General features: G+C 40.5%; 1 protein-coding gene across 1 annotated transcript in view; it reads right to left on the bottom strand.

Annotated features, from left to right (window-relative positions):
* The window catches only part of VSTM2L (V-set and transmembrane domain containing 2 like), a 54,894-nt gene extending 37,478 nt beyond the window's left edge, over positions 1-17,416 (bottom strand). The window contains exon 1 of the mRNA XM_063455994.1: positions 17,217-17,416. Coding sequence (XP_063312064.1) covers positions 17,217-17,307 — 91 coding nt within the window. The 5' untranslated portion in view covers positions 17,308-17,416. The remainder of the gene's footprint in view (positions 1-17,216) is intronic.
* Between the last annotated feature and the right edge of the window lie 891 nt (positions 17,417-18,307).

The raw sequence follows: 18,307 nt of genomic DNA, 5'->3' as shown, positions 1-18,307 counted from the left end.
AGAGAGAGAGAGGGTGAGAGAGATTTGCCTGCAGCATTGGGGGGGGGGGGGGGGAGACAGGGGGATAATGAAAGAAAGATTGTGAGAGAATAAGGAGGGATAACTGCCTGCGGCATGGGATAAATGGGAGATAGAAATAAAGGAGGAGAAATTAGATGAACAGATAAAAGCCTGCAGTGTGGGGAGTAGAGAGACCAAAGAGAGAACGAGGATGGTCGTAAAAAACAAATTGTGTCTACAGTTAGGGGGGAGAGGAGCAAATGGCTTTGGGGGAGTCCGAGTATTCTGGTGGGATACGCAAAAGGGTGCTTGAAACAGTGGAGAGGTTGGGGAGAACTCAGGCAGAGGTATAATCAAGTCTACAGCTTGAAGGAAGGATCTAGTAAGACCGAGAGAAAAGTAGGTAGGTGGAAGAACAACTTCCAGAATAGGGAAAAGATGAGGGAGAGATAGGGTGAGGTTGGCATGTCTTGTCTATAGCATGTGGTAAAACATTTTGGATCAATATCAAAGAGATGGATAGTTGCCTTAAAGTAGAAGAGAAATGTAGGTGAAGAAAACGATATCTACATGTGTTTAGGCTAATAGGCAACTCAGTATGTTTATTTTATTTTTAAGGATAGGGGAACGATAAGACTGATATTAGAGGGAGGAGATATGTGGATGTGCACCCATATCCCATGAGTGGGAAAGTGGGACTGACAAAAAGATGCCAGGAAGTGATCTCCATGTCTTGATCTGAAGATATTTTAACTGCGCTCTACCTGCCTCCCATAGTGTGCTCAGTTTTCCCTTGCCCACTGGCACATTGTTAGGAATATTTGTGGAAGCAATTCTGAATCACAGTTTTGTATGTATTTTGATAAACCATTGAGAGCTGCCTTGAGGTGCAACCAACAAGAACAGTTGCATATGTATCAAAGACTGGATGCAATTCAAAAGCTCGGTCCTCCAACAATCTCCCAGTCTCTTTGGTTTAGGTATCGCCTCTTCTGTGTTCGGAACCTTGAATTCACATTAAGTTGTTGCCTCATGTCTTGTCTTCAGGTTGGGCTCTACTCCTGCCTTGCATGTACCAGTATGGAGTTCCGAGAAGACCTGTGTGTTATTTTCTAGAATGATAGCTCATTTGCCTTTTCCTCCCCATTATGAGATGCTTGGGGTCCAAGATAATCGGAATAATGTATACCCTTCTCTATGAACTTGTTAAGCCAAAACTTATCTCCTTGGCTTTTGTCTTCACTCAACTTGGCTAGCCATGGCAGTGACTGGTGGATGAGCACAGATGCTGTGATAAATGTAGGTTGACAGAAGTACAGCTAAAAGCAACTGGATATCATAAAAAGAAATTTAAAAAAATAGAAATGTCAGTTGAGGTACAGCCTGGAGTGTACGGTTTGGAAAATGCCTTATCTAGAGACCTTAAAAAGTGAGCCTGAGACTTTCCTAATGTGCTAACGAGGGTAACTAATGGACACAATGGTCATTCCTTGTGGAAATAGAACCTTGTGTTGTTACACAAACTGTATTGAAGCAGGGTGTTCACCCACTGCTAGAATGGCAAGAAAGGCACTTTATAAGGGACAATGTATCATTCACTAATTAAAGAACATTAAGTAGAGATATGCAGCAAGTCTATTCCTAAGAATCAGTTCACTCAACCTAAGATGTCTAAGACTGAAGTTACAGTCTACATGGACGTTAGAGCTAGTCAGACAGAAACACGAGTGGCGATAAAGTTTGGAGCTGTGATGAGGCAGGTGCAATTGAGTAACAGGTAGGCAACTGGTGATCACACTTGAGGGGCCGAGACATTTTGCTGAAGGTGGGATTCCATATTTTTTAACAGTAGCAGCATATCACAACCAAACCACACTCGAGCATCCCTTGTTTGCCAAGTTAGAATAAAAAAAAAATACTATAATTATAATATAAATATAATTATAATACATTGCTAAACGCTTGACTGGTGTGTGTATTTGTGTTTAGCAATGTATTAACTATCCACTTACTTAAGGTGGAAGGGGTTTCCATCCACACTTTTCCCCCACCACAACTCTTTTGGTATGCACTATATATATATATAAAAAAAACAAAAAAAAAAAACATTTCTTGCACTCTTGCACTTAAATGTCCATTGGTTGCTGGGTGCTAGTTAGCCAGGGCTTTAGTATCCATTTATCCAAAGAGGTAGCAGCACTCACGGGGTTAAAAGGTCCAATCTTTATTTCAAAACGTTAAAATCACGATCAACGTTTCAGTCCTGTATATAGGACTTTCATCAGGATCAATCCTGTGAAAGTCCTATATACAGGACTGAAACGTTGATCGTGATTTTAAAGTTTTGAAATAAAGATTGGACCTTTTAACCCCGTGAGTGCTGCTACCTCTTAGGATAAATATATATACATATATATATACATATATATATATATATATATATATACACACATGTATTTATTGCAACCTGTTATATAGTTTCGTCAGGATTTACCATAGCTCTGAGGGAATAGAAAGCTTTGTAGATGTAGAAGACAGAAGGAGAGGTGAGAGTATGAGAGGAGAGAGAGAGTATGGGGAGAATTCTTCAGAGCAGCCGCTGGAAGATTGGAAGAGACAGCAACGGAATTACATATCCAGGGAGATTTAGGGGAAAAAAACAAAGTGACAGGAGAACAGAGACAGGAGCTGGTCCATGCAGGGACTTCACATGCTATTACTGAGAAGGACTGCCAGTAAGAGCGGGAGGGAGCGACACAGACAAAATGAGCAAGGAAGAACAAGGAGAGCAGGACAGAAAAAAGGTGAAACATAGAACGAGAATATTGGAATAACGTAAACCAGGAAGATGGCACGGACATAAGGGTCTGGGATACTGTTTACATACGTGCATATTTTAATCTACACGGTTAGTTTTTATAAATGTATTAAGTATCACAGGGAAATCATGGGGAATATGGTCCACGAAAGATGGATTGCTGGAGGTTCCACAGCTTCTTATAAGCAAAGGCTCTGTAGCAGAGGTTCCCAAAAGATGGCTCTTCAGCTACCAGTGAACTACAACCCCCATGAGTCTCAGCTATACACTGTTTAGGATTAGGAGTGTTAATAGTTCGACAATCAGCCTTTAAGAAAACCTGGTCTACAGAAAGTCGCATACAACGGAAATTAAAATGTCCCAATTGCTGCTTATGGGGAGATGGGGGACATTTAAATAAAATCCGAGTGGAGCTAAGGAAGGAATATACGCTAATAATATAAAAGAGTTTAGGAAAAAGGCAGGGGCAATGCAAAATGATGTGGGGGCATGATATGGCCTTAGTATGAGTGGATGAGATGTAGGGGAGCCAGAAGACAATGTTGCCCTTAAATTAGATGGATTTTCTCTGTCACATGCAGGGCTTCGTTCATTGATACCTAATTAGCATCCTCTTGGTATCCTCGCACATTAATAAGAGATCAGCGGTGTCTGTATAACCAGAACAGGCAGGGGAAGTCACTGCAAGGGAGATAAGAAGGAGCGGTGTCTGCAGGTCATAGAAAGAATCGTTTCTGCAAGAGTGACTGAGGTCATATAGGGAGAAAAGGAAATTCATGTTTTTGAGGATCAGTGGGAATAGTGACGGACATGAGGGGGTTAGATACTTGTGGGGTAGAAAACTGAAGGCAAATGGGAGGCGCCAGTGGTATTCGAAGGGGTGGGTAGGGTATTCATTACAGAAAAGGGGTAGGTGAAGGGGCAAGAGCTAGGTTGAATACTTGGAGAGGAGGAGAAGAATTAAAGAAGGGTGGGGGGGTAACAGGTGACGACAACAAGAAAGGGAAGTAGTGGTAGTTGGCTGTAGATTTGAGAGAAAGGGAAAATGTAATGGCAAAAGCCAGTATTGTGGGGCAGTGCTGCAGGTAGACGTCTTGAAAAATTAAGAAACTATTTATTAAATGGGTAAGTATACAGAGCAGGGCTGCAATATTGAAAAAGCCCCCAAAATTTGTCATTAAGAAAGCGAAATGTATCTGGGGTCATTGTTACCCTGCATTCTCCTGCCATGACCCATGTGTTAGGGTTTTCTCTCTCTGCCATCTTGTAATGAGCCCCCAAACGCAGAGATTCCCCCCTCCCCACCCACCACTGCCCTGTTACTGGAACCTGTGTCTGATAACCTACCTATCAGCACTCTGCAAATGAGCCATCACAGGTTCATTAGGTTGCAGCGTCTCCTTAATAGCCTGCTAATTAATATTTAGCTGTCTAATTAGCTTGCAGCGCCCAGATGTGAGTCTTTTATAGCAGCAGCCTGGACGCGCCACATCAAGTTAACCAGATAACTGCTGAAGAGCTCTGCGTAGCTCTGCAAAATACAATAGTCCATGGATGGATATAAGAAAACAGATTAATTAGACAAGGATTGAACGATAGGTAGACAGACAGACAGACAGGAGATAGATAGAGAGATAGAGAGAGAGAGAGATAGATAGATAGATAGATAGATAGATAGACCATCCAAATAATAGGAGAGCCAAATATGTCAAGAAAATAATTTAATTACCAAGTTATGGTAGTCAAACCTGGGTATTAAGCAGAGTATTTGGGGTGCTTTCCTTAAAAGGTACCCTGATTCCATTTCTTTAATGAATGTTGTTCTAGAGCTAGGTGGAACCGGAATGTAGAGACGGAAATAATACCCAAGTAAGAGGTTAATCATGTTGGACACTAGTGAAGCATGGCAGATTGGTACCAACTGGTCCATGCGTTCTGCCCATCCTCTGCTCACACAACATGCTGACAGGCCCATAGATTTCCCGGTAATGTGAGCCGGAGGTGGAAGATCTAGGACATGCTCTGCAGGTTTTAGTGGCTGTGAGAGGGATTTATAGGGGGGCGAGTGCTCCCCTGAGCTGCCTGGACTAATGCTTGGTTCATAGCGCATGTAGAATAACACTATTACATGGGGACCCAAAGCTATCCGCAGCACCGCATCCACTGCGCCACCGCTAGTAAAATAAGGGATTACATGTAAGCTCTGTGGGCAAGACATCATTCTAACACACCTATATTGATAGACAGACAGATGTATTAAATACAAAGCACATAAGAGCATGTTACAGGCTATCCTGTGTAACAGAATGGATAGCGGGTTCTGCAAATGAATGTGACTTTCTAATGAACGTGTCAATCACATGTACTATAATACAGAGCAGAGAGTTGCATTCAGGCCCAAGGCATGAAGGGGTTAAAGTGCCCCCTTTGCTTGCTGTATTCCAGTTTTAACAGACATGTCTGCGTAAATGACATGGATCTGCACACCTGTTAGATTGCAAACTCTCCAGCCTTAGAATACTATTAGACTCATTCTGTGCTACCTGCAAAGCACAGACACAGAGCCGCAAACACGCTGCATACAGATAGTCTTTGTATACAGTGTCTTATCTACATTACACTGTCTGTATACTGAGTATGAAGGTGATCCCCCTCTTCTCCCCACCCCCCCCCCCCCCCCTCTCCCATTGTCTGCCCATTGTCTGTACACAGTTGCAGATTCATGGTAATAAAATATTAATCGAGGATTTCAGTACACGGAGTGACTGCTTCCCTCGGCAGAGTTAGATCCTTCATACAATAAACGCAAACCCCACAGAGGGCTTGATTAACATGCTGGTGGCATTACGGGAAGCCATACAGGCATCTGATTAGGAGTGCAGATCATATGTAGATATGAGAGAACGCCGCACTGACTTTCTTTAACCTGCTCATCAATGTGAGGGTCTTTGAAACAATGTATTTACACTACAAACAAAGCATTGTCTGAACCAGTCCTAATCATCTTCAGTCAGTGCAGCAATATGCGTTAGATAAAAACCCGGCACTGTCTGAGCCTGTCCTGATAATCTGCAGTCAAGGGGTCGCTATACATTAGATACAAACCCAGCGCTGTCTGAGCCTGTCCTGATAATGTGCAGTCAGGGTGACGCTATACATTAGATACAAACACAGCACTGTCTGAGCCTGTCCTGATAATCTGCAGTGAGGGAGTCTCTGTACATTAGATTTAAACCCAGCACTGTGTAAACCTGTCTGGATAATCTGCAGTAAGGGGGTCGCTGAACATTAGATACAAACCCAGCACTGTCTGAGCCTGTCCTGATAATCTGCAGTTAGGGGATTGCTGCACATTAGATATAAACCCAGCACTGTCTGAGCCTGTCCTGATAAATAATCTGCAGTCGTGATGGGGATCACTGTATATTTCAGTATAAGCCCAGCACTACCTGAGCCTGTCCTGATAATCTGCAGTCGGGGGGTAAATCACCGTACATTTCAGTATAAGCCCAGCACTATCTGAGCCTGTCCTGATAATCTGCAGTCGGGGGAGATCACCGTATATTTCAGTATAAACCCAGCACTATCTGAGCTTGTCCTGATAATCTGCAGTTAAGTATTCAGCCACAGTATTGGTGTCACTGTTATACTTTTCTCTCATTCATCTTCCTCCTCTAACCATCCCTGTACAAGTGGTTTTATAGATGATACTGATTAGGGTCACAGTACACGGAGCAGGTGATAGAATGCTACCTCTTTTTGCTGATCATTTGCAGCGATTTGATGATTTCTTTGTCAGAAACAGGATTAAGGATACAGTCCACAGACTGGAAGGTCACACATTACAACACACGGACATGGATGATTAGGAGGACAGGTGTGGTGCGGGGAATAGATTAAATTATCCAGTTCTACACCTAAAACCAGTTAAGACAGGGGACAATTAGACCCCTGCTTTGGTTGAAAGCAATTCACTTGGCGAATATTCAAGGCTGGAATGAGAGGAGACCTCATAGGGAAGAAAGGATCTGTGCAGAAATGGGTATCTCCAGTGATGACCCAAAATTGACAACTGAGCAGTGAAATAGTCTAGAGCTTGATAGAGGACTGGCCGAGGTATATATAGATGACCGGTCGCATATGACACCCTGGCTTAAAGGTACACTATAGTCACCTGAACAACTTTAGCTTAATGAAGCAGTTTTGGTGTATAGAACCCTGCAGCCTCACTGCTCAATCCTCTGCCATTTAGGAGTTAAATCCCTTTGTTTATGAACCCTAGTCACACCTCCCGGCATGTGACTTGCACAGCCTTCCATAAACACTTCCTGTAAAGAGAGCCCTATTTAGGCTTTCTTTATTGCAAGTTCTGTTTAATAAAGATTTTCTTATCCCCTGCTATGTTAATAGCTTGCTAGACCCTGCAAGAGCCTCCTGTATGTGATTAAAGTTTAATTTAGAGATTGAGATACAATTATTTAAGGTAAATTACATCTGTTTGAAAGTGAAACCAGTTGTTTTTTTCATGCAGGCTCTGTCAATCATAGCCAGGGGAGGTGTGGCTAGGGCTGCATACACTGAAACAAAGTGATTTAACTCCTAAATGACAGTGAATTGGGCAGTGAAATTGCAGGGGAATGATCTATACACTAAAACTGTTTTATTTAGCTAAAGTAATTTAGGTGACTATAGTGTTCCTTTAAAGCCACAAGATAGTCTTTGTAGTGGTGGTGACACAGCCCATTCTGCTGATGGCTACCTAGAATTCCATTACATGGAGCACTATGGAACTACACTGATCAACCACAACATTGAAACCACTGACAGGTAAAGTGAACAACATTGATTATATTGCTACAGTGGCACCTGTCAAGGGGTGTTATATATTAGGGAGCAAGTGAACAGTCAGTTCTTGAGTTACATGTGTTGGAGCAGGTAAAATGTCCAAACGAAAAGATCTGAGTGACTTTGACAAGGACCCAACATGTATTGGCTAGATGACGAAGTCAGAGCTTCTCCAAAACGGCAAGTCTTGTGGGGTGTTGCAGTGGTTAGCTCCTACCAAAAGTGGTGAAAGGAAAGACAAGCAGTGAATTTGCTTCAGGGTCATGGGCACCCAAGGCTCACCTGTCTGGTCAGATCACACAAAAGAGCTACTGTAGCTCAAACTGCTGAAAAATATAATACTGGCCGTGGTAGGTGTCAGACCACACACTGCATCGCAGTTTTCTGCGTATGGGATTGCATAACTGCAAACCAGAAGAAGTTTCCTGGTCTGATTATTTTAGATCAGGTGGATGTGTGTGCATCGCTTACCGAGGTAAGAGATCGCAGCATGATGCACTATGGGAAGAAGGCAGACCAGCAGAGACAGTGTAATGCTCTAGGCAGAGTTCTGCTGGGAAACCTTGAGTCCTGGCATTCATGTGGATGTTACTTTGATACGTACAACCTACCTATTGATTGCTGCAGACCACGTACACTCCTTCATGGCAATGATGTTCCCTGATGACAGTGGCTTCTTTTAGCAGGATTGTGCACCCTGGCACACTGCAAAAAATATTCAGGAATGATTTGAGGAACATGACAAAGATTCAAGGTGTTTTCTTGGCCTCCAATTTCCCCAGATCTCAATCCGATTGAGCATCTGTGGGATGTGCTGGAATAACAAATCCGATACACGGGGGCCCAACCACGCAACTTGCAGGATATGCTACTAATGTTCAGATGCCAGATACCCCAAGGCACATTCAGAGGTCTCATAGAGTCCTTGCCTCGATGCATCACAGATGTTTTGGCAGCACGTGGGGGACCTACATGATATAAGGCTGGTAGTTTTAGTGTTGTGGCAGTGTATATAACTAGCAATAGATACATGTTTCCTGGGGAAGGCTACCACAGGCTAGCGTAGAGATATGTGGAAGATGAGCTTCATGAGGTATTGTCTGGGAAAATCCAGTGTGAATACAACATGGTTTCTTGTGCACAGGCCAGTGTGAGGATTTCATGGACAGAGACAATATCCCTACTTTAAATATTGGTATCAGGCAAAGTGATCTCTTCTTGGTTAAATGGTTTATTACTTTCAGTATGATGTTATGACATTGGGATGTACGTAACAATGAAATCTACTGAGATAGATAACAAGGATGGCCAACTATTGCACCAGGCCTGTTGCTTGGAGTGTCATAGAGGCTGCAAAACCCCTGGGCACAGGAGTGTGTACAAACTAGGTCCAAAGAGACGGAGCACCCCATGCCCCATACCTCTCGGAGGACCTTGCAGGCTACACAAGCTACACAGGTACAGAGGTCTCCAAAATGGCGGCCACATCAGACCCAGTTTCAAGCGGCATGCTAATGCAGAAGGTTGACCTGCCAGACCCCAGCAATAAAGTAAGAGACACTCTTGACGATGTTTCCGACTGATACTGGGGAAAGCTGTGGACCCGTATTGGACCAGCTATGACTACCCCTATCCCGACTGAACGGGACCATGTGCGCACCGAGAGGAGGCCTGGGAAACCACTACAGGGCGCAAAGCGATCATCCACCTCAGCCATCCCCACAAGATGCCCACCTGGGCTGAAAGCAACAAGGGCCACAACCCACAGTTACCGGCCACACATGTGAAGGGCCACAAGGCATAAGCCATAACACACAGCGACCGACCGCAGGACCCACCACACCGTCCCGACAGGGAAGACCCTGGACCTCAATGGATCCCAGGCTCGTGGTAAAAGGGTACCAGCTCTCACACAGCACTGGGGCCGGAGTGGTGCCTCACCTCCATGATGCTGCACTTCCCCCCCAACTGGGCTGAGCCCAAGCAGAGAAATAAACCTTGCAGGGGTGTCGGATAACTGATCACTTACCGTATCAAGGGGCTGGCATGGCAACCCGCAACCTGGGTCCATGAAGCAACCACAAGAACTCACTCAAATATTAGCAAAGAGTCATGCATTAGTCTGTGTAACTGATATGTGTATCTCTCCTGCTTTTGCTTTCACGCTTTACTATCACGCTTTATTTTCACGCTTTAGTCTAATAAAATATTATAAAATGTGCAAGTCCTATGTATTCCCCACTACACAATGCGATGCTAAGCCTGAGGAATGCCTTTGGGGTACCTCGAGCCTGTTTGTTATACTCTTTGCACGACAAAAATACTAAATTAAAAAAAAAAAGTACAAAAAAAAAAAAAAAACTAGGTCCAAAGTTCATGTCCCAGAGAGTAGCCATAACATGGACATTTTGTGATGAAGAAATAATTCTGTAGCCCTTAAGGTAGAACTCCATTCTTAGAATCAATATTTTAAGCCGACAGAGAACTGTATGAAGAACAGGACCAGATAGAGTGTCTGGTACGCAGTCTCCAAGCTGTTAGCATTTAATTAAGAATTCAGTGATTATCCAGGATAGTAAATTAGTAAACCACCTCTTCTTTCATTCTGATATTGCTAGTTCACTGGCTAGCCGTGCTGAGTCACTGTTGGGGTCCACATAACAAACGTATAATGATGGTAGAAATTTTAAAGACATCACAATCAAAGGAACACTCTAAGCATTAAAATAATTTTAGCTTTATGAAGTGGTTTTGGTGTATAGATCATGCCCCTCCAGAACTATGTCATTTCTCAGTTAAATCACTTTGTTCATGCAGCCCTAGCCACACCTCCCTGCCAGTGACTTACACAGACTCCCTACTCACTTCCTGTAAAGAAAGATCTAATGGTTGAACTTCCTTTATTGCACATTTAGTTGTCAATTCATTTAGAATTTCTGGTCTCCGTCTCTGTTAATAGCCAGCTACAGCCTGCAGGATCCTCATGTGTATGAATAAAGTTAAATTACCAGAGCAAGGGATATGGTAGAGGAACTGTAAAGGCAGTGGTCTTCAAGCAGCTATGTAAAGATGATTGGCAGCTTAGCGGTAGCAACAGCTCTGGGTGAGAACCAAAAAATATGACCCTCCTGCCAAAAGCTATCCAGGTTTGTTGAAGTGCAATTCTCAGGAAAGTTGTAATCCTGCAAAATGTTTAGGAGATACAAAGATGCACAAGTTTCACAAGTGACAGCATAAGGAAGTGAAAAGGACTATGGCAGTTGTAATATAACCTGTCCAGGTTTGTATCTCAAGCTCAGCTAGGCGTCCATTACCTCGCTGCCCCATACTATTCACAATGTTTGTAACATCTTTCAAGAAGAAAGTTATGATGCACCAAAGAAAAATGTAGATGTTCCACTAGGGTTTTCCATAAGATACAATGTGGCAGAGTAATATTGCTTGTAATCAGAGGGCACCTGGATGTGGTGTAACCTTCATGTCACATAGCAACTTTTTTGTTTTGGTCAATGTAAAACTACAACAATTAATACAGTGGGCAGGGAAAGCAACCGGACAGCTGACTATGACGACAAACATTACCTTTCAAGTAGAAAATATATGTATATAGCATAGCTTACAACAGGTGTAGGCAACCTTGACACTTCAGATGTTTCGGACTACATCTCCAAAAGTGCTCTTAAAGCCTTAATGATGGCAAAGCATCAGTGGACATGTAGTCAACAAAATCTGCAGTGCCAAAGCTTGCCTACCCCTGCCCTACAGGGTATCACTCACGTTATTATGGCCTGCAATATATAAATTTACCCAACCAAGTCCATTTGAAGGCAATACCTGATCACCCTAGTGTTGTGATGGCCAACTGCTGATTTTTATCAGTCTAACTTCTATTCAATTCAGCCGGCTGAGTAATATGGGAATGTATAAAAAAAATCTATATTTTAAAACAAGGAGTTATATTGGAAGAAATCTTTATCAACTGATCGATGTGCATTTAAGTTTAGACATAGCAGATAATATTCAGCAGATCCCGAGGTCAGAGGCGCCCTAGTCAAGTGCCTACTTCAAGTAATCAGTCTACAGAAAGAAATTTAGCAAACATGGATTATAATACAACAGTATAACCTAGAAAAAAAAATTAGCCCCTAAAACAAAACTCCCGACTTGTTTTGAGTCTTTTACTACAAGTATATTTTATAAGTCTTCCATGGACTACAAACCAGATTTTATTCAATGTGACATATTTAGGTTAGACCTGTCTTTATTATGGTCTATTCCTGTAAGTTTCCTGAGAGTTTATTGGATAGTTCTTTTTATGGTAAGTAGTACAAGTGTAACACAGGTATTAAAAGACAATGTATTCACAAAACTATTGAAGTAAAAATCATAAGGCGCTTTGCAGAGGTGATAGAATCGCATCTAGTCATTCATCTATTGCTATTTCCATCCTGATTTGACAATACACACTCTCCTCATGTCCCCCTTCCTCCATCCTAATTATTACGTTATTATTTCACATTCCTCTACTCTACACTAAAACTCTCCTAGACCTAACCAGTCTCCATAGTCTATTTTTCCCTAGTCAATGCTGCTGGCTCTCTAAAATATACTAACTTCTCCATTTTGCCACAGGCCCATTCTAAAATTCAAGTCTGGGTCTGTGCAATATTATCCACCCACTCCACAATCATTCGATAATCTACAATCAACACTTCCGGAAAGCTCATTCATTTACTCCAACTGCTCCACATTCCCACAGTCCTTTGCGCTCTTCCTCGCTACAATATATTTTAAATATCCCCTATCTTCCTTCAAGCGCTCTAAAATCTTACTTGACATTCTCAACTCTCCTACAACACTCTGTCGACCCGTCTTCCTATCACCTAACACAATGCTACCAATGTTCTCCCCTTAATTCCTCTGCACTGCCAACTACTCTTGTTCGGTGGCTCCCTCCAATCTCCTCGACCCTCTACATTCTTGCCCTGTCCTATTCCGTAGACTCTTTAAAATGGCCTACAACACTCTAATCAGACTCTCCAAAGTGGCCTAAAATTGTTTCCCAAAGGTCTACAATGTTCTAAATTGTTCTCCATGTCCTCCTCTGCATTTTCACAAAACCCACATCACTTTCTTCAAGTCCATAAAATGTTCCCCTTTCTCGGGGCGATTTTCAATCTTGCAAAACCTCTTCCCTCCTACCAAGTCTTCTCTGATTTTCTACAGCCCATGCCTAGAGTCAACCCTAGCCTTCTCCACATGACCAAAATACCTCCATAACCATCTCCCACTCCTTCTCTTCTATACAATTTCTGCCAATCTTTTTCTGAAGACCCAGCATATGTGGTCTTGCTGAATGCTTAGAAATAAAGGAGCAGAATATGTTCTCTCTCACCAGGCTTACACCTCTGTCTCTTCTGTTGTTCAATATCTGACTCTGTATATTGCTCTTTCTCTCTTACTATGCTAATCCGTAGAAGCACCTCCTTCACGCTCTCCTTATGTATAAATATGGAAAGCAGAGCTTACTCCCCTCCTTCTTTCTCACACATTTTTATCGGCTGCACAAATGCAGCAATTACACCCACTGAGACATTTTGTGCATATTCCAATTCTGTGCTGTAATCCAGACGCACTTTCACTGTTCCAGGTATCTCAACTCTTAGAGTACCTGTTTTCTGTATTTTTCTAATAATGGTACTTCATTGGCATATACACAAACATATATACATATATATGTTTGACTGTCATTGCTTTTGCTCTTAATCCCATTTTTTTTAAATTTTATATATTTTTTTATTCCTATCCACCTTCGACAATTCACATACTCATTATCGCCAACCTTTTTCTTTTAAATTATTTCACATCTTTTTTTTTAAATTAGTGTAGAATATATCATTGCTCCCCACCCAAACTTCTTCAATTTCGCTCCATCTGCTAACCCGGCCAAGGTGACGGTAGAATGTCTGGGTGGTTTTTACGTACACATCACATTTTGACTATCTAGAACCATAGGTGGAAACGTATGTAGCATTATACGGTAATAAAATAGCAAACAAACTAGTTCACTGTTTGGTAGAGTTTTTTTACCATTGCATAATTCGATGTGACTTTTATTTTCCTCTTTATTTTATTTTTCAATATATCTTCCCCGTAGCCCAACGTGCTGCTGTACTTTTATAGCTTTCACCTCTGACCACACTGTTGTGTGCAGTATATTGCTTTATTGCTATTTATAAGCACACATCCCATTATTGATTACTGCATGTTACGTGTAGCTTAGCTCTTTAATTTTTGTATCATTGCCTACAGCAGAAACCTTTCTCCATTCCCCCCACCCAAAAAAAAAAAAAAAAACCTCCAAGGTTGGTTGCTTAACTATGATTTTATTCCCTGATGTTATGGTTTAATATATTTTTCATTTTATTTATTTTTTTTATCCCAATTTTAAACACTAGTTTATTTTTATTTTTTATTGGTTCTTTCAATATTTTTGCCCAAATTATTAAAATATCATCGGTATTGATTCCAAAATCAATATAATTCAAAAAAACATACATCTCTTTATGCACTTATCCAGCATGTCAACACACATTATTTCCAACTGTTTATTCAGTAAACCAAGAGAATGACACAGGAGAATTAGAGGCAACTACACTCAGATAAAAAAACGAGAATTATGCCGTTCTTTAATAAAAAAAAATATATATTAATAAAAATCTTGTCTCCCATTTGGTAAAAGAGAAATGAGGACGTATTGGTGCCTTTCGCCATTTGGACACTTGGGTAGAGTCTATATTTTACCACATTTTTTTGTTAGTGGAGATCCTTGGCCAAGTTCCATTAGGGATCAATGGATAATTAATTTGGGGGAAATGTAAACTTTCTAGCTGAGCAAGTGTCAAGTCAACTGGAGCTATAATTCAACTTCCTCTCATTCTGCCTACATTTTCTAAACACGACTTTGTGTTCCAAAGCTCAGAGTTTTGTGAATAAATCTATCTAACCCATATCTTTGATCAGCCTCCGTAGAGTATCCATCCCGTTCTTAGCCAACATTATTTGTATTAAAAAACCTCTGGTTTATAACACGACACCAATAAACAAATATTTGACAGAAAATAATAGTTTTGCAATGAACTAATTGCGCATATAGAATATCTATATTCTAACATGCTAAGTGTTCATCAAAAAGAATGTAATCAAATGGACATAGCAACATTGCTCTCAAACAATATTGGTACATTCTTTTTTGGGAGTTGTGCTCATGGGGGGTAAATGGGTTTTCAAACAACGTCTTCAACTGTACAGTGGATTATAACACAGGTGAAGTGATCTATTTAAATAAAGGAAGGGGCTTACGAAGTATATATCCAAGGCATGTCCATTGGTGAAAATTTATTTAAAAAAAACAATTCTAAACGGTTTGAAAACCAGCTTAAACAGTGATGTCAGCTCTTGGCCCTACAGGCATTTGTTAAATTCCTGAAATTCACTCCAAACCACAGTGACTGAAAGGTGAAAACTGGGAGCCTTTAATCTTCAAAAATAGATATATTTCCTTTCTTACTAATAATGCAAAAATCTTTTTTTTATTTATTTTTTTTGAGCAGGTGGAGGGGGGGGGGGGGGGGGGGGTTATGGAGAAATCCTTTTTCACACCTCTCAGTAATTATGTTCCAATATTAATTACGCTCTTAATAACACACACAAGAAACTGTCCCAGTTTCCATCCTCCAGAACACAAGTTAAAATTGTTATTTCTAATAATAGTCATTCCAAATCATTATCACCCTTTCGGATAGCATATAATACCATCTCATTTACATATACACCAATAGCAGCCACCTCAACTTCTACTACAGCCCAATTTAACAGCATTTATACTCTGTATCCTACAAGATGATAACTGGCAGCTAAATAATATATTCACATTTATAATTAATAATAACCATGCCCCCAAATAAAGTGTTATCATTAAAATTAACCATAAATAATGATCAATTTATCTCTACCACACTCTCCCAAATAGAAGATATACAAGTCTTTATCACACCACCAAAACCACATATACTAGTCTTATCAATAACATATATATTTGTCTCTATTACATGCCCCAATAACAGATATTCTAGTCTTTATTGTACTCTCGATGACAGATACATTGGGTTCATGTTATGGTAGAATACATTAACATATTGTAATGAACCCTACTAAGAGATGATAATAGTTTTTATCATACCCCCAATAACACACATACTAGCCATTTTTATCACGCAGCCCAATATTAGATTTTCTAGTCTATCAAATGTACTAGTTTTTATCCTGTAATCCAGTAAATTAAATTTTAGTCAGTCCATATCTTTCGCGCTAATCACAGATATGCTATTTTTATCATACCTTCAATAACAGAGACGCTAATCGTCTTTATTTCTAATTTTACTTTTATCACACCCCCAAGCACAGATACAGTAGTCTTTATCATGCTCCTAACAACAGCCATGCTAGCGTTTATCAAGCTGCCATTAACAGATACATTAGTCTTTATCATACAACAAAATAATGGATTGATTAATGTTTATCATATATCTTAATGACAGATACCCAATCTGTATCACAAAGCTTCAATAACAAACACACACTTTTTTTTTTAGTTCAGGACATTACTAAATAGAATACAAATCGGATACTGACAATGCTTCTTTTGGGAAATTGATCAACAGCTTTAAAAAGCAAAAAAAATAAATTAAAAAAAATACACAATGACACACTATGTCATTACCCATATCATAATCTACTCTGGTTCATGTTGATATTCAATAATTTGAAATATACATCAAGATGCTAAAATCATTTTAATATGGATCAATACTGAGAGCACCACAAAAAAAATACTAAATATTTGTTCAATGATTGAACATCCCTAACAAGGTAAGATGATAAACATTCTATTAAAGTGTTTTGCAAGATTTGTAGAAATTCTAAATCATTATCATTAGCCTTTATATAGCAATAAAATACTATAACATTTTGCATTCATACACCTATTACACCCCTTAAATAACAGATATCAATATAACTCATATCTTTAAAAAAAATAGCCAATGGAATGCACCTTAAAGACAACTTTATGGCAATAAACAGAACCCACTTATACAGAGCCATCACCCCAACATTTAAACCATGCTTTATGTCATACAGAACCCCTACAATATCTACTTTGCCAATTAAATACCCCATCACAGCATTCAAGGCAGTATACAGAATTTCTAAAAAATAGACCCTAGAGATTTAGAGACCCCCATTCCCAAAACTAAGATAAGTAGCCCCCCTCCCCAAAATCTATATTATATCAAATATTACCAAAGCACTATAGTAACCCCCCAGATTCTTAAAAACCCAGAACCAATTGATACAAGTGCAGGATTTTCCTAGACACCCCCAAAATCACATATCATCCAACACAGGGACCCCCCAAAACTCAGCCCACCAATATTAGGACCCCCATATTAGTCTGTCCCTAGAATAGACATTTCACTTAATATTCTATTACCATCAGCTGCGTTGTGTTTATCCCCGGCGCTCAGCTGCATGTAGACCCCCAGGCAATGCAGGACCCCCAGGCTGAGACCCCAGGCTCCCATGGTTCTATAACCCGGGGGGCTACAAGCCACTCTCCCACTGCAGGATGCTCTACAGGCGGAGGGATCTGCTGGTGCTACGATGCAAGGCAAGCGGAAGGATCCGACTCTGCAAAAAAAAAAAAAAAAACGGATAGAAAAAAAAAAAAGATAGAAAGAAATAATAAGTCGCCTGTTTAAAGGGACACAGACTCTTATGAAGGGAATTAAATTACGATATTTAGCCTGAGCTGGTTTGGACAGGGTTAAGTTGTCCTATTCCCATTTTTTTGTGTCATTTCTCTTATTTTGCAGATATAAAGAACATTAATTATAAAATTATAAAGGGCTGGCTACATTCAGCGTACATTGCTGAAATACGTTAGCACTGAATCAGTTTATAGAGAACAGAGTCTCTGGTTTTCCACCTATGGCAATTGTTTTAGATTGTCAGCTCTGTGACCCACTCTGTGCCCAGCTCAGGCTTGGTCCTTCCCCTGAGTTTAAATACTGAATCCATATATGGTTAATGGTATATAGGAACTTTTTTTGTGGGGCGGGGTGGGCATTAAGGAGCATGTTGCAGGTACAGTGTAATGGGGGTGTGTGCAAAAGTTAGACCTTTACGATGTTTTAGATGTAGAACAACACTTATAATCCTCAGCCATCCACACCATAGCTTGGGATCTTTTTTCCCCTATCTGTCTGTCTATATATCTGTCTATCTATGTTAGAGGAGATAAGCATGGTGTGAATCCCTACAGAGAAGGAGATTAAATATTACATTTTACATACTGGAGGATATTTTTAAGTGTGCACCCTATACAGAGTATCTATATATTTATTATTACATGCTATGCCTGTGGGGTGTGTAAGGGCTCAGTAAGAATCCCAGCCTTACATACTGTATACAGAGCATCACATAATGCAGATATGTAGGATATGTGCCCCAATGCTTCATTTAATTAAGGAATACTGTTTAGTATCCTGGATCAGGATGCAGGTATGTCAGTGAAGCTCTGAC

This window comes from Pelobates fuscus, chromosome 5, assembly GCF_036172605.1.
Source record: "Pelobates fuscus isolate aPelFus1 chromosome 5, aPelFus1.pri, whole genome shotgun sequence".
Taxonomy (NCBI): domain Eukaryota; kingdom Metazoa; phylum Chordata; class Amphibia; order Anura; family Pelobatidae; genus Pelobates; species Pelobates fuscus.
This window is presented reverse-complemented; position numbering and strand designations above follow the sequence as displayed.